Here is a 17,771-nt window from a genome sequence, read left to right on the forward strand (position 1 = left end):
CAAAAAAAAAAAAAAAAAGTTTTGAAAAGAGAATAATTTTGAAGGTATTTAAAATCATCACATGAAGGGTAGTGAGAAATGAAGCAAGATGGACATAAAGAGAGAGAGAAAGAGAGCAGCTGGAAGCCCACGAGCGCAGTGAGTGTGAGACAGGAGAGACGACCGCCTCCGAGCACACATATGCTTCTGACTGCTCTTTTCCCCTCTCTCTTCTTTCTCTCTCTCCATATACAGTGAGCATGTGAACTTTGTACAAAAGGTCAGATGTCCATTTTCAAATCATGCTGGACAACTAGATCATCAGATTGTTGAAAAACTTTTGCAGTTCATGCAACTCGAGTACTATGGGAAATAACACATACTAAGAAATTATGCAACTGATGTTGTTTAAGTAAACTTAAAATACACTGCTATGCTGGTAATGTTTGTGATAAAAATATTTGTGTTCATTTAGAAAAATGCAAAACAGAAACACATCACTGTGGTCTCAGATGTTGTAACACACTGTACCTCCCTCAATCCATTTATACACAAAGAACATCCAAACACACACACACACGCTCAGTTTCAGTCTCAATCTCAGTCAGTGAATATAAATCAATGTTGATGATATATGATCCTTGCAGTTTGCTGACATTGTGATAGGGCAAACACATTTCGTAATAAACATTATTGACAGTGCATACCCACACAGGTCTTCATACCTGTGCATATGACAAACCTACGTGCCACAGTTTTACAGCTATATTGTTAAAGAGATTTTTTGCTAAACACTTACTCTCCCCAAACATTATAGCATCATTATTTTTGCTCTTTGGAACATTATGTGAAACCAATCACTAGACACAGCATCTCTTTAACAGTAAGATAAATGATCAAGTGTTGCAGTCAAAACGAACAGCATTTGCTTTCTAAACGCCGATCATCATAGATCATTGTGAAGACATTTTGACCCAGTAAGTTACTCAAATTAAATTACTGGCTCATATTATCGCAATTATTAGTCAAGCATGCTCTACTCTAACAGATAGCATTAGACAACATTAAAGGATCCAGTAGAATTAACCACATCAGAGAACTAATATAGGAGCTCCATATCGCCTAAGCTGTCAAACAGTACAGAGCTGAATCTACAGCATAGAATTAATCAGATGAAAATGGCATAGCTGTGATTGGAGAATGCTGCACCTTTTTGAGGGACCAAGTCATTTAGAATATGAAGAATGATCATTAATGAATTGAGTCATGCCTTGGCGTTGTTTACAGAGAACCGCTATCAGTGACATATATATCAACTCACATATACATATATATACACACACACACACACACATATATACATATACATACATATATATATATATATATATAAAAAACTAAAAATGGATTACTTCAAACTAATATTCTCTTACACTAGTCAAATTAAGTGTTCAGGTTTGGTCATTTTGGCTATGTAGCAAAATTCTATCCATTCAAATTTTGAAAAGTTGAAAAGTACATTATATAGACTTCATTGTTTGCGCAATGTGCAAATTAAAATATCTGGCAAATCAGAAATAATTGACAATCAGCCCCAATGCAAAAACTTTCCAAAGGATGCAATTTCATTCTAGTTAATGCTCAAGCCTAAACAGGGAAATGATGTTTCCCCACCGTATGCACAAGTACACATGAGGGGTTTGGAGGCTGGAGGCTGTGGCTCTGGCAGATGCACCTGCTCCTCTGTGTGTATGTGTGTGATAAATCAGTGAGCTCTACAGCTGGACACCTGAGTCTGTGGTGCCTCTCGGGGTTCTGGCACTGCTAGAAATCATCAAATAAATCAGTACACCTCATCAAACCCCCTTTTGCAGTGAGTCAATAAAACAGAGTCTTTACAGGGGTCAAACACTGTGAGGAATCATAATAAATTGCTCAAGTGAGATATGTTACAGATTAGGTAGACTTAAAGAAAACAAAACAAAAATCACCTTCCTTTGTCTGATAATTGGACAATTTAATTTTTTGCAGTGGTGTTTAATGGACAATTAAACAGACTGTAATATACTGCACTTTAAAGGCTTCTATATGTAAATGCCCATTGTCTAAAGATTTCTGAATGTTTTGTGCCGTTTATGTAAAGTTTACATGCTTTTAAAGGCGGTACAGAAAGACAAAAAACAAACAGACAGCTATGGAACACACAGTTTCAAAGGTCTCATCCCCAAGTCAAAGACTCGCATCACATTAGGACTGACTAAAGGCAAGACCAAAATCCAGATCAAATAGCACTACACAGTAAATGCTTCTCGGTACTAATTAAACTATGAAAGAGAATTAAAAACTGTTCACGAATATAACTTCATGACGATGCAATTTGAGACTGCACATTTCCCCGAACTTGAGATATATGATAGAAACGGTTTTAATTAAGCCCATAAGAATGCCAACATTCATATCAAGATTAAACAAGATGACGATAAATGGATTTTACATAATTCCAAAACTCAAAACCCGCCAAATAATGTCTATAAAAAAAAAAAAGTTTTGTCTGTCACCTACAGCAAGTAACCTAATTTTGTCTTATCAGTTTGTATTTCGTCACCAGACTGTCACTTTATCCTACTTCACACACTCCTACAAAACGGAGGAACGGAAACAGGTGCAATGGAATGGATGCAACCAAAACTGGCGCAGCAACATAAATCTCTGAGGCACAAAGCACCTTATAGGATATCTATACGTTTTATTTCCAATAAATCTTCCCTATGATTGTTTAAGTGACAAGTGCCTTGGTGACTAAAAAAAGGAGGTGAAGGAAGACAGAAAAAGGAGAAATATTGGCCAGCCCTCCTTTCAGCCTTTACACTTTCCTCCTTCCTTCTGTCTCTCAAACACTGCTCTCCTGCCCACTTCCTTGGAAACTTTATCACATACCCTTCCACCAGCGTCGCCAGAACTTCCCACTGCAATTTGTTATAAAAACTTTTCAGTTGGCCCACACGTGGTCTGGTTTTTAAAGAGCTTCTCACGTGGTCTGTGGGCTATTGAGTCGTCACAGGCCCCCTGAATGATGGCCGAAAAATAAGGCACTGCAGACAATGCTTGGTCTTGATTAATTCAGTTCTTTCAGGACCCTGCACCGTCGTCCGGGCAGCTTCGTACAATTGCCGCTTTGATGCGTCGGGTAACGTGCTCGCTCTCACTCGCTCAAGAGAAACTAAATTTTCAAATTTCCCTCTCGGCAGAGCTCAACATCTATAGAAAACAAAAATGCTGCCCGTTTCAAAACAGCACAACATGACAAAAACACAACTGACCTGATCAGCCATACAAGCTGCGTTGCTGTTGGACTCCGACATGATTCGACAGTGCCCAGTAGTTCTCTCGTCTCAACTCTCGAGTTCTTCATTCACACCTCTCCGTTTGCTTCCGCAGAGAGGGGGGGATGGGGGGGAACAGCCTCCTTTTGGCCAGGCTTGATTAATGCCTGAATTATTTTCACCTCATTTCATCTGATGGAGTTCTGCTTCCTCTCCGCCTCTTTCAATCATTCGGCATGGAAGGTCCCCCTCCACCGCTGCCACTTTCTCGCTCACTCCCTCTCCCTCCCTTTCTGTTTCTCTCTCTCTCTCTCTCTCTCTTGCTCCCTCATCCTTACCTCGTCCGTTGTACTGCGAGTTGGGGAAGCGCCCCCTCCTCTTCTGTATCCCCCATTCTACAAAACAGACAGAGGAGATCCACAGCCTTTGCCTCTACCTCCATAATGAATGGAGTCGTTGTCATTCCAGCACTTTGGCTGCATACTGAGTGCTAGGAGCTGCTAGCTTAGCTGCCTGGAGTCACAGGCGCTGCCAAGCTTTTCAGCGGCCGGCCCACATGATGAAAGACAAAAGTAAGGAGAGGTCCGCTTCCATGGGGCGCGCAACTCTCGCTGTCTCTGCATTTCATCCACTTGTTCTCGAGGCAGCTGCACCCAGACCACCAACGCTCCCATTCAGCAACACTTGACTCTCAAATCCTCATCCCTTGACATTGCCAATTCTCCTGTAAGGTCCTGCAAGAGGCCAGAGGAGGGATATACCCTTCCGTTTGTCTGTCGGTCAGGCTGCCGCCTTGTAATTCATCCGTTCACTGCAGGTTACAAGATTTTCTCAGCAATAAACGGGCAAAAATCTATAGAGGACATTATGTGGCAGACTGTGGAAAGCTGCATTACAATTCACACAGAAAAAAAAGCAACCTACAGACAAAAGAAAGCTCTCGGTGGCAGCTCCTGGCGATGGACCCAACTGAGCATCCTGTTGTTGGTGTTAAAAGTTGACAGACTTCTGGCATTTTGCCTAATGAGCATTTGAAAGAAGTGTACAATAGTGGTGATGCAGTTGATGAGCAGACTTCAAGAGGACGGCACAGACATCTCTATCCGCATCACAATTTGGAATGGATCACACGTGATAACTGCGGTACCTAACTAAGGTTTTAAGGTTTCATTTTAAATACATATTCAATAGCCCAAATTAAATAGGGACAAATAAACAATGGCATGAAATAATATTTGGAAACATTTGGACACTTTAGTTACACTTAAAATATCTGAATGTCATTTCATTAGAAACCAAAATATCAAACCAAGTGGAATCTGGAAACAAATGCTACTAGAGCTTTTACAAGAATTTTACAATTTATTTATAATGACTTTTAAGCAATGGTATCAAGGTGATTTTTAGTGGATGAATGAAGTCAGTTCTCATCAAGCAAAATAACATCTATATATATTTACTATATTTTAAATAGTATATCTTATTTCATAATTTAAAAATCGAACTTATTTTGGTTAAAAAGGTATGTTTGTGCCATATTTCTTTAAAATAAATGCCACTTGGTTTGATATTTTGTTGCATAATTGTAAATGGCATTCATAATTTTGTAAGTGTGGCATAACAGTCCAAATTGTATGAAGATGATGCAAATACAGTACAAAAGCAAGCCTTTTTTCTAATATCCTCCAAAAAGTGTTATGGCAAAAAAAAAAAAATAGAAGTAAATAGAATAAAAATAGAGAATAAAAAAAATACATGAAACTATTTTACATACAAAATCCTAACCTTGATAATCAAAAAAATGAGAATAAAAAAATAAAAAAAAGAGTTTATTATGCCTATGAGTTATTGATGATGCTCTTCCAGCTGAGCTTAAATACATCTGCTCTGCCTCCTGTTTGACCCTTTGGGCACAGATATCATAACAGAGATGAGCATCTCTTTACACATAACTAGACAAAGTTCTTACACAACAAAATTATACTGCAAAAACATCAGAGCCATGACCTAGTGGTTAGCATAGATGCTTTAGGGTAAGGACGGTCTTGTGAGGTTCAAATCAGTCCTGTGTCATGTCACAATCCTACTTCCCCGTATTTCTACTGTTCCCTGTCTTCTTTCTGTATACAAACTGGCAAAGAGTCTGGTTTCATAAACAAATCTATAATAATGATCTGAAGTCAAATTACAGTAGCCTATTTCAGAAATCAACAACTAATTTGAGAGTGTCCTCTCAATTAATATGTGAGTTTCAACAACAACGAGCAGCTGGCTGAGACTTTTATGTATTTGTGACACCTACCCTTTCACACAAACACACACATATACACGCACATAGCTCCGGGCAACTCCTTGTGTCTGTGCCACGAGCCCGGCTGTAAGGGAATCTGACACAGGCGGTCATTAGAGACTCCTCAGGGGCCCCAGCCAACCCCTATTAGTCAAGCAGCAGCACGGAACCTCGCCTCCCATCACAAAAACACTCGCTTCTAATGAGGATATGTACACTCCGCTATTTGCGCTGCCCCATATCAATAGCATAATAGCGAGTGATGAGAACAAGGAAGAGCTGTGATTGAAATGAAATAAACACATCAAAACAAAACTCATTAGACGGATCCTAAACAAGTGTGCACACTTGGGAGTGGGGGAATACGACCTCCTAATTACACACTTAGCGCTCATTAAGGAATTTCAATTTCATAATAAAAACAAACCTAACCTAATCACAAAAACCAAATCATAACCATTTTGAATAGCATTTTTCTCTTTAAGTCATTTATTTAGCTAAAATTTGTGTTTGTGTGTTTCTAAGCTAAACTTGGATGATAAAATTGTTCCCAGAAGTTGGCTAAATATAAACACACAGAGTATGTATATATATATATATATATAATTTAATTTAACATCATTATAAAATTATAAATCATTACTTTTATTAATAAAATATTTTACCTTTAGAATGAACTACCTGACATTTTTGCACATTCAATTCAAAACTATTCACAGTACAGTAACCCTAATAATCCTTCTGGACCTTTAAGGTGTTAAGACCCTTTGAGTGCACAGTGAAGAAATAGCAGGATTTTGAGCTTAGTGACTGCAATTACTCGGTCACCTCTACTTAGGACCTTCACTTGCAATCTGTGAGTCAGCAAACCCACCTCTTAACCATTAGGCTACCAGCATAGCATACTTTGCAGCTCTGTGTGTTTTGGCACTACTACAGTACTAAAGACATAGCTAGACATTCTAATACAGAAAGATTTGTGGGTAATCCTTTCCTTTTTCATATAATGTAAGTGAAAGGAAACTTTAGACTTTCAAAGTCTAAAATAACAAAAAGCTCCACTAGATGGTATATATCACATGTGTGCTGCATTCCAGGTCAAGGTTATAATAGTTAACTGAAACTAAAACCATAAAAAAACATTTTGTTGCTTGAAATAAAATAAACGTTGACTTAAAACAGCTAGTTGACAAGACAACATTTCTCATTTAAAAAAAAACAAAAAACATATAGACATTAGGGATGCTCCAATCGATCGGATTATCGGTATTGGCCGATAATCAGATTTAATGACTCAATCGGTAGTCACTTAATTTGGCTGATCTCACAAACGGATCACAATTTATTGAAGTAAAACTGTAAAAAGTCCCCACTTCTGCTATGTATCTTCGCGATACATTAATAAACCATAGTAAATCGCACGTAGATCTTGAGAAAATCCTCACAGAGTGACATGACATGCTGCTTGGCTAAAGCTATAGGACTTCCAGGATCCGGTCGCTTTAAGATCATGACGTCATCATGTCAAGCATGAATATTAACAAAATAAAATCGCTTTTTCTGGGGGTTTCTCAGCACTCTTGTAACAAAAGAACCTCCAAACATGATCAAAATTTGAAGGGGTTTTCTATCAAATGAGAACATGTACTTGATAATGCCTTGTTTTTTTGTTTTTTTTTAGAGTTACGCCACTTACAGGTAGTTGTGAAATCCTTAAAAATGCCTTCAGGGCATTAGCAGTGACTAAGTCAACAGAGAGCTTACACATCACTTGAACGACCAGGATCGGTATCAGCCAAATGTGATGACAAGAAATCGGTAGTCGGAATCTAGAGCTGTCTCTGTGAAGGAATTTCCCTTGTGGAGATTTTGAGTGGCTTAATATTGTGATGTTATGATGTGGTCAGCAGGCACTTTGAATCTTGAAGGAGATTCAAAAGCAAAACAGGCTATTAATAATCCAAACACTTTGAATGAACACGGAGGAGAATAACGCAAACCACACAATGCATAAACAAGAACTGACAAAGAACAACTGAAACACAGGGCTATATAAACATGGGTAGAACAAAGGAAAGTAAACTAGACATATGTGAAACTAATACGTAACTGCAGAAACAAACAAGGACATAATCAGTAACCAATGAAACCGAAACAAAACAGAGCAGGAAAACAGGAACTAAAGGAAAGAGAACAGAATGTCAAAAAAAGGGTCTAGATAACAGAACATAAACCTGACTATTAGCTTGCTGGGCTATTGTTTGTGTAACATTTAGTTCCGATCCTTGAATCTGACTGGACGAGAGGCTTTCTAAGATTTCTGATATTTCACCAGTAAGACAGAGTGAATCTCAGTCGATCTTCTCTCTCTCTCATTCGCTGTATGTTTGTTTAGGCTTGTTAAATGCAAATCTATAGAGCTGCTGTACAAATCACAATGGTACACAGAGTCTTAAGTAAAAAAGAGTCAGTTGGTGAAAAAAACACATTCTTCACTCGTTATCATTATTAACTTATTTAACATTCAACACACAAAGTGTAAAACAAGAAGGACATAGCCTTATAAAAAAATAAAAAAAATAAAAAACCTTAAACATCGTGGTTGCTTGCATTCCTTTGTGGTCAGCTTGTCAGTATAGAGGTATTACAATAGTGCAGTTATCACGACAGCCCTATCGGTATCGTTGCAAAAATCCTGGTCGGAGCATCCCAAATAGACCTATTTTAAAAAAATAATAAAAAATAACAAAAACACTACAAAATGACTAAACCTTTACCTAAAATGAAAATGAAAACAGAAAATATAAAAATAACAACTAATGAAAAATATTAATAAAACTATATTATTATCTCAGTGACACTAAAATAACAGTGTGACTGAAGCTTTATCGTTTTTGTCATTAATCAATGATCAATTAATCAATGTTTGCCTAGGTCATATGGACTACTTTTATTATACTTTCATGGACCTTTTATAGTTTTTTGATAATATAATTCACTTTCACTTTATGGAAAAGAATGACCAAGACATAAAAAAATAAAAAAAAAGGTGAGGACGAAAAGGTGAGTTTAATTTAGAGACCCACGGGTCATTTGGACCTCACAACAAGAGTTAATTCAGAAGCCTCTACAGTGTAAACTAAAAACAGGAAAGTAACACAAGAGGTTTCCAGATTCACCAGGGAGTTTCAGTAAGTGTGGTTTCCAGCAAGAGCCCTTAAGCAGGTGTTTCCCATTCAGGGCACGTTCATTCTATTGACAAGCTGAACAAGAGGGCCTCAGTGAGGGCTAAAATACTACTGCTGACTAAAAACGTCACTTTTTCAAACTTAGTGCAGGCTTTGATGAGCCGTCTCCTTCCGGAGCTCTCTTTTGCCCCATTTACAATCTAGAGTGGTATGTCCAACACACAAAAACAACCCAAAGCAAACACACACACAAAACAGAGGACCACGGTTTTAGACAATCAACTCGCATGATTTTTACCCCCTGCACATGACAGCACACAAGCTGAAATACTGAATGGTTGTTAACCATTCTGGTAACAGAGATATTAAATAATTGCTAATATCTAAAATAGGAAACATAATATCTGAGACATTTCCACAATCTTATTTAGCTTTTGGAGAGACTTAGAAACCTTAAAAAATGATGGCACCATTTACTTGCTAAACATTATATGCACTTGAAATAAATACAATGGAATAGATTTAAAACAAAAATGGAGAACTAAGCTGACAAGCAATGTTAGGATTTAATTAGTGACTTTAAACAAAGCGGAGTGACTTTAAAATAGTAACTAACATTATGACTAAATTTTGTACATTACTATTTTAATTTGCTATGGTTGAAGTCATAATTTAGCATAACATATGAGAAATATTAACAAAAATTACAAAAATAATGTTTTTTTAAAGGTATAAGGTGGAAAAAGCCATCAAATGTAAAAAAAAAAAAAAAAAAAACCTGCTTTGGAACATCGATGAATGCAACACAAGATGAATGCAAAGTGACTTATTGTGTTAAAAATAGAGAAACATCCCAAACACAGTGAACTCAAGTTTACAAAAAGGGAAGCTACTGACAGGCTCAACCTATGTTTAATACCTAAAACTTAACACACTAATAGAAAGAGAGAAAACACACAAATCAGGTCTACCGTATTAAAAATTTCACTGAACAATTAAAAGCATTCAAGTGTGTAAAATAGCTTAATATAATTGACTACCAATAAAAGGAATAATTCAAATAAGATGAGAGTTTTCTTCACCAGTTCCCATTACATCACACTGAATTCATATTTATGTCTATCATTATAAATCAACTTAATATGCTATCACTGTGTATTACGCTTCAATGGTGATCACAATGATGCTAAAACGGGTATCAGCCATTTTTTTTTACAAAAGGAAGTAATGCAGTGAATCTTAATCTAAGCCCATGTTGGACCAGACACTAAATAGGGAAGTCAGTGAAAAGTCTGGCACGAACATTGTAGGGGGCAAAACAGAGACATATTTATGGACCTTCGTCTGAAAACGACTTCCTGCCCCCTTCCTTTGGAGTGCGAGTGTGTGTTTGTGTGCGTACAGGGCAAAGAGAGAATTTGTGACGTCCACCTGGTCCAAACGGCTTTCGGGACACTGAAGAGCAATTTCCAACGCTTGGATTAACCTGAAGCTTCCATGATTATTCCCCCCCAACCCCCCCAACTGCCATAATTTGGCTGGAAGGGCCCCAGCTGCTAATTCTTTATAAATAGCGTGTAGCTCAGACCTCCTCCGGGGAGAATGGGGCTCAGAGGAATGGCTTGGGCACAAATCAGGCTGGAAAAAGCACACAACATACACATTTTGACAAACATATGGGACCATCGCTGAGGATGAACTTGAGGTACATGTGACTTTGTCGCGCCTCACGTGGATCTGACAATCGGCCAATTAGAAAAGTGACAACAGGCTATCAAGCTGTGTTTTGAGTTCGAGAATTTTTTTTTTTTTTTTTGAAAAGTTCGTTCTAGAAGCTGAAAATGCAAGGAAAGGCTTGTAATATGGCCATCTGTGTATTGACAAATGGTTGAAAATCTGTTTGAAAGAGGACAGAGACCCTGCTCTCAGAGTTTTACAAGTTGTCTTGTGGGGTGGATGCCTTTTCTTTCAGCACACAAAGGGAAGTAGTAGAAAAAGCACCAGATGAGATTCTCTGACATTTGAGTAAGGCTTTCTGTCACGAGTATATGAGAGCCACGCAGTGAGCACTGTTTACTCGCACACAGAGGTCACGATATAAGGTTAAATGGTGAAATTTTGCCTTTTCATAAACCACAAAAAGAGACTTGTATGACAATTTATAATTATCTAGGTAAAATTAGCAGATCAAAAAATACACAAGGCCTCAAAAGTTGTCGTCATCGTTTTTTGAACTGTGACAACTTCTGGTTTCCGTTTGAAATTGTGTTTTCTCTGAATGTATTATGGATTTCCTGGCTCTTAATTTAATGCATGAACTAGTCAACACAAAAGCATGGGTTGTGTTGCTGTGATCTTTCAACATGGAGAGCTTCAAAATGATAAATAATAGGTCAAGGGGCTGTTTCTGTGGAGAAACCCTGAGAACAGCAGACCCCTCCTCATCCCATGCCTTTTTCTCCCATTCACACCACCACGGGGGGAGCAGGTCGGGTTCAAGCGCAACAAATTACCTAAATATGGGCTGAAAAGGCTTTAAGGGACTTCAATTCAACCGTTAAAAATAAAATTAATAAAAGAAGATTTAGGAAGCCAGATGGATGGAACACAATGCTAAACTGCAGTCCATAATTTCAGCTAGCGAGGAGAAAAAGTGGCTCTTTCTTGGTCAGTATTTGTGTTTAGCCTGGGTAGAATAGGGGCACCTCCACACATAAAGGCGAGAGGAAAGAACACAGAAAAACGAAATTTTCAGCCTGAGTGGTTACTTCAAATGAAATCTAAAGGCTGATTCTCAATGGGCCCTTTTAGCGGAGGGGAGTGTTTTTAAAAGAATCGCAGCAGTGGACGTGTTTGGCATTTGGTGGCCCTTGTCCTCCAATTGTGCGTACTCCACGGTGGCTGCCTTCTCTCTAGGCTCGCTACACTCCACAGACAGTACAGTCTGGGGCTCGAACATAGACAGAAATCATGTTTGACTTCCCTTTTGCTCAACCACATCTGTTCCCATGCCCCTGAAGGCACTTCGGTTGCGCAGCTACAAAAGATGTGTACGCTGTAGTTAATGTGAGTGAGTGACAGCTCAATATGTTCCTTACATAAGTCTGAAAGTGCTGCTGACCTAGGCATGGCCTTGAACTTGATGCTCACCTGCTATAAATGAGACTCTGGATTATGAACAAAAGAAAATAATCACACTAAAGCATACAGATGCTTTTTATAAAAAATTCTGGGACATCTCATAATTTCTTTTAAATTTGGGCTCTGTTCAAAACTCTAGTGAGTTTGTTTCTTCAGTGGAACATAATCCTCAGTCTCGCTGCTTTTTTTTTGTCTATACAATAGAAGTGATGGGAATAAGTGTATATGACTTTCATCTTTTAGTTGAACACAATCAGAGTTATATTGGACTCCAATGTTGTTTGATCTCCATCGTCTTTTGTGTTCCACAAGAGACAAAAAAAATGCTTCCAGTACAGGTTTGGAATGATATTAGGGTGTAAAAATGTTGAGTTGACAAAAGTTTCATTTTGTACTATCCCTTTAAATTGTGTTGTTTATACCCGTCACCACGTTCTGGCTAAAATCTAATGCAGTGCTGGGAATAGCATATAATACATTTTTATGCCTGATGTCCATTGCAGACATTGCAAAATACCAGTCTTAATGGTTAGAGAGTTGGACTTGTAACCCAAAGGTTGCAAGTTTGATTCTCAATACCGGTAGGAAACAGCTGAGGTTCCCTTGAGGAAAGCACCTAACCACCAATTGCTCCACGGCTGCCCACTGCTCCGGGTGTGTGTGTCCACGGGTTGCAGTTTATTACTCACTGCTCCTAATGTATGTGGACTAACTTGGATGGGTTAAATACAGAGGACAAATTCTGAGTATGGGTTACCATACTTGGCCTTCACATCACTTCACTGCACCGTGCCATGTTTGTTATTCCAAATTGGGCATCCTTCACAGATAAGGCAATTCTAAAATGCACTACGTCAAGCTCAGGGAAATTATTCATGGCCTTAATGCATTATATTTATTATTATAATAATTATAATATATACATTATTATTCTAAATGTAGAGACAAAATAGTTCAATCTAATTAAAAATGTACTATTTCACCAAATATACATGCATTTGTCATTAAACGTAAAGCATTGTTAGCTTTGCAGATTAGCAACATCTACTGAACATCTAACGCTACTGAAACTATGTCTCACACACTTCACGTGAGGAGCGCTGTTTGTATGGGGCACACGAATCACCATTAACCATTTCTTGGAACCATTTACGGAAATGATGCGGAAGCATTTCAAATCAGTCACTTTTGTAAATTTTCAATTTAAGTCAATTTAGAGGTTCCATTTCGGTTAGGATGAGGATTTAGAATGATGGGCGACCGTGAGACAGCTCACTAAAATTATGAATGTAATTTACGGTTGCTCGTTTAGTTTAATGCTAATTAATTGACCTGTGCTTTGAAATGTTTGAAAGCCCAGAGAGGAGAGTTAAAACGTGCAGCAGTAGCCCAGCATCCTGAGGGACTATGGGATCCAAAATTTGTTTGCGTTTAATTTCCACTTCACAGACAGCAGCACACATTAACAACCCTTGGGAAAGGTTGGAGAGCTGCCAGTGGGACAGAAGAAAAAGTAAGTACAGCATAGGGTCATCACAGCTCAATCAACAGTTCCTCCACAACTGCTTCTGAATGTCTGACAACTCTGGCATTAATTCCTTTCATGTCATTCTACTAGGCTCTAATTATATTTTGGGTTACAGCAGCTCTTACAGTCTCTACTGTCACTGTCAGAGGGGAACAATGGGATTTTCGCTGGTGATATCTCATTGTCAACATGTCAGGATATTCTTAAAGCTGAACAGACTCTGTCGGAGACAAAGAGGAATTAACGCCATTCAAAGCACTGACACAAGCTTCCTGCCTTTTGACAGTACACAAAACCATATACTAAGGTACTACGGATTACCACTTGGTCAGATATTGTACATTAAGCAGAACTATTTGTGTAAAATGAGGTGCCACTATCGTAATCATTAAAAGTAATTTAGAGTTATGAGCAAACAAATGTGCCGGTCAAAATCTTCTTTCCCTTCTTGAGAGCCAACCGAACCTCTGTACTGAGTAAGTTTTAAGTCATAAATCACTGACCGCCAAAAGTACATCTCACTACAAAAAAAGAGTTTGTGCCCAAAGAGTTTAAAAGCCAGAATGTAAACGCAAGTCTCTATGGGTTGCAGAGCAATTTAGTATTTGGAAGCCATCAAATAGGCCTACATTATAAACATCTGATAAACAACAACCTTGAAAGACAACATTAAAATATAATAAAATTAAGATTAGATTTAGGATTAGGCTACATTTTTAAGATTAAGACTGTGATTGTGCCAAACAAGCATATTCAATCAATAATCATCATAATAATAAGAATCAGAATTTTGGAAACAAATCATACATATTCCATCTGCAAGATGCACATTTACAAAAATAAATACACTTGTTTAGATGTACAAAATGTACAGGGCACAGTACAAGGCTACAAGTACAGGACAATACAGTTATATGAACATAGAGAGACACACAGGAGCCATAACCATTACAATCGCTATAACCAATCACACAAGGGGAGGACTAGGGTGGGGACGGACCTCAAAGGTTTATTTGCTATAGGACCCCTACAACAGTTTCCCTAGCATTTACAACCTCATATGGACTTCCATATCCATTCTATAGCCATGTTCCAGTCCTGAAAAGCTTTTGAGACAGAATTTAGGTGGGAATCGTGGGATAATGTAAATTGTCCAATTGTGGAATATTGTTATCCTTATTTCTAAACTGTAATCATAATTAAATCTGAAAATGTACTAATTTTCATTTTATGCTGTCACAGTAGTAACTAATTTTAAGTGGCGCAGCTTTTACAAAAAAAAAAAAAAAAAAAAAAATTAAGACTGGTTTAATGGAGAAACAGTTTAAGCAGTGAAACACTTTTGATTACACTTAAACTTACAATATAATTATACATTTAAGTAAGTACTGAGTAATAATAATTAACTACATTTACTTACTATAAGGTTATCGTTAGAAACAGGGGTTGGTTGCATGTAATTATGCATAACTTATAGTTATTACTACAGTAACTACATGTAACAAGTCACAAGGACACTGTAAAATAAAGTGGTACCCCACTATATCTTTACAGTTACAGCACAGAACCAGAAACACATTATCCACCTAAAGTCACACAAAAGACATGAGCATCACTTATCCTGACCAAAAACTGCAGCAAAGCAGCTGCTCCATGCAAACCACTGACACGTCACACAAACATATCACAAATAAGCATTCAGAAACACTAAAAATAACAAGAGTATGTCGTAAAATAAAAAACCCAAAAGTAGCAACTATAGCTATAATCGCATCAAAAATCATTAATCAATTGATTTTTATTTTATTTTTCTGAAATCTCTGAATCTCATTCGCTATTCCATCTTATAGAATCAAGCCCCCTTGAAAAACAATTTTTTACAAGTATTATGACAGAGACAGTGTTGACATCTATTTACAAGACGTCATACATCCCTTACTTGCGTTATGGTGTTGCAGCACTTTTTCTCAGTGTGCAAACACTTTAACATTAGCTCACACTGCCAGATGTGTGTGCCTTCAGCACAACAATGGTTAAAAAAGCCATCAGGGTTTGGAAACAATGTTATAGCCCAACTCAGAAGTCATATACAGTTTTAAATTACTTTCATAATCATCAGGAAAATTTCTTTATTTAAATAAATAAATGAAAAAAAGATTACAACACACATTAATCGCGAGGTATCACAGAATGGCAAAACATTGTGAAAGTCCTGTTTTTCCTCCCTAAATTATACTACATCAACTGTTAAATTTATCCAAGTTTCTTTGTATTCTCCTGATCAAAATTTAAAGATATCTATGAGCTGTCAGGACATTTCATACTACTCCTGTGAGTCTCTATCACGAAAGCTTTAAGTAGAAAAACACTGTAAATAGGTTTAAGCTCAAAATTTTTTTTTTTTTAGATAAACTCTCTGAGTCAATTAATTATTTTCTCTACACTTTGAGAAGAAAAATGTTAATTGAACCATAAAAACAATGTGAGATATTTAGGACTGTGGCCTGATCTAAAATGCTTTGACCTGCTTGAGTACTAACTTTTAACAGAAAATAAAAAAATGGCAGACATGTTACTAATAAAATAAAATTCTAATACAAGAATAAAATAACTTTTACAAATATATATAACCTAAAATAGTTTGAACTCTGAGGGGGAGAAAAAAAATGAAGTGTAAAAATGCAAGTCAGAGTGACTCACCAATATGCCAGAAAATTGTTTTTCCTCCATGCTTTTGAAGCTCTCTTCGGCGTGGGTCCCCTTTCCAGAAGGATGCCCGTCCTGGCCTGTCTCTGTGCTCTCTGGGACTCGTCTTGAGCTGCTGGGGTAAGTGTCTCAGTTTCTGGAGGCACTGCTTCTCCCTCAATCGTTTCCTCTCTCTGCTAGTTCAGTCGGTTTGCAATGTTGGGCTGAGGTGGCGTCTCTGCTTTGTGCTAATTCTGCGTTAATCCAGGAACTTTTCTATGCTGTGAAAGGGACATGTGACAGGGAGAAGGAGGGAGGAAGAGGGGGGAAAAGCAACTATTAGCCCCCAAACGTGTTGTTCTCTCCTTAAAACAATGATTTCATAACTGCTGATAAGCCTCAGAAACACTGTCCATGTGCTGGCTGGAGTGTGTCAGACTACAAAGTCTGAAATTCTGATATTACAAGAAGTGACGTAGGGGATGCTTATATGATAAACTAGGATGAAAAGATTTACTTTTTCCAGAAAATAACCAAAACAAAGGGCTACAGTACCGATGGGTACAGAGCATAAGCTTGTACTGAGAATACACAAACAACTAGGACATCTAGAAAATGACAATGATTTACCATGCCTACAAACAGGCACCATGAGGACTATATTGTAGATTGGTTAGACATTGAGACTCCTTCCCACAATTACTCTTTTTTTACTACAAATTTTTTCAAAATACAGCACAGGAACACCTTGAATGAATGAATGAAAATTTAGATGTTGCACTAGTATTTACATAGTACAGTAATCCACAATTTAAAGGGGTAGTTCACCCAAAAATGTCATTTCTGTCATTACTTACTCACCCTCATGTCGTTCCAATTCCAAATCCGCAAGACCTTCGTTCATCTTCGGAACACAAATGAAGATATTTTTTATTAAATCCGAAAGGTTTCTGAAACAATGTCGTTGTACCTTTCAAGGCCCGGAAAGGTAGTAAAGACGTTAAAATAGTCCATGTGACTACATGACTACATGGCGCTGCACTGCATTTACTACGTGAACAGCGTAGGAGTATGACGTTAAAGAGAAAAGATTGTTGAATAAAGCCGTTATTTTTGTTTGTTTTTTTGCATACAAAATGTATTCTCGTCGCATAATATTAAGGTTGAACCACTGTAGTCACATGGACTATTTTAATGATGTCTTTACTAGCTTTCGGGGCCTTGAAAGTTGCAATAACGTTGCTGCCTATGGGCGGTTCAGAAACCTCTCGGATTTCATCAAAAATATCTTCATTTGTGTTCCGAAGATGAACGAATGTCTTAGGGGTTTGGAACAACATGAGGGTGAGTAATTAATGACAGAATTTTCATTTTTGGGTTAACTAACCCTTTAAAAATGAAATGTTTCTTGGCCTTCTTCACAATAACAGACTTACTGTCAGTTTAAGGTAACATCAATACTCAAGTAGCTCTTCACCAACTGGAGCCTCTTAAATTACTTTAATGTTGTTGTGATCCACTCATCTTGGCACAAGCTGACACTGTGAATCACACATCCTGTATTAAAGTAAACGCTTCTCCAGACCAAGTAATTGAAATTAATACCTCAGCCTGGACGAGTGTACTTTTACTCATAT

The 17,771-nt window shown here is 37.6% G+C and overlaps 1 protein-coding gene across 2 annotated transcripts in view; it reads right to left on the minus strand.

Moving 5' to 3' along the window:
- Positions 1-17,771, minus strand: part of slc6a9 (solute carrier family 6 member 9) — a 49,548-nt gene that overhangs the window by 21,691 nt on the left and 10,086 nt on the right. The window contains exon 2 of one of the 2 annotated variants that reach the window (XM_084410947.1): positions 16,150-16,415. In XM_084410947.1, the coding sequence (XP_084267073.1) occupies positions 16,150-16,179 (30 nt within the window). In that variant the 5' untranslated portion in view covers positions 16,180-16,415. Of the gene's footprint in view, positions 1-3,299; positions 3,615-16,149; positions 16,416-17,771 lie in introns of those variants that run through there. The other variant, XM_084410946.1, reaches the window with a different exon arrangement.

Source organism: Rutilus rutilus (assembly GCF_951802725.1).
Source record: "Rutilus rutilus genome assembly, chromosome: 6".
Classification (NCBI taxonomy): Eukaryota; Metazoa; Chordata; class Actinopteri; order Cypriniformes; family Leuciscidae; genus Rutilus; species Rutilus rutilus.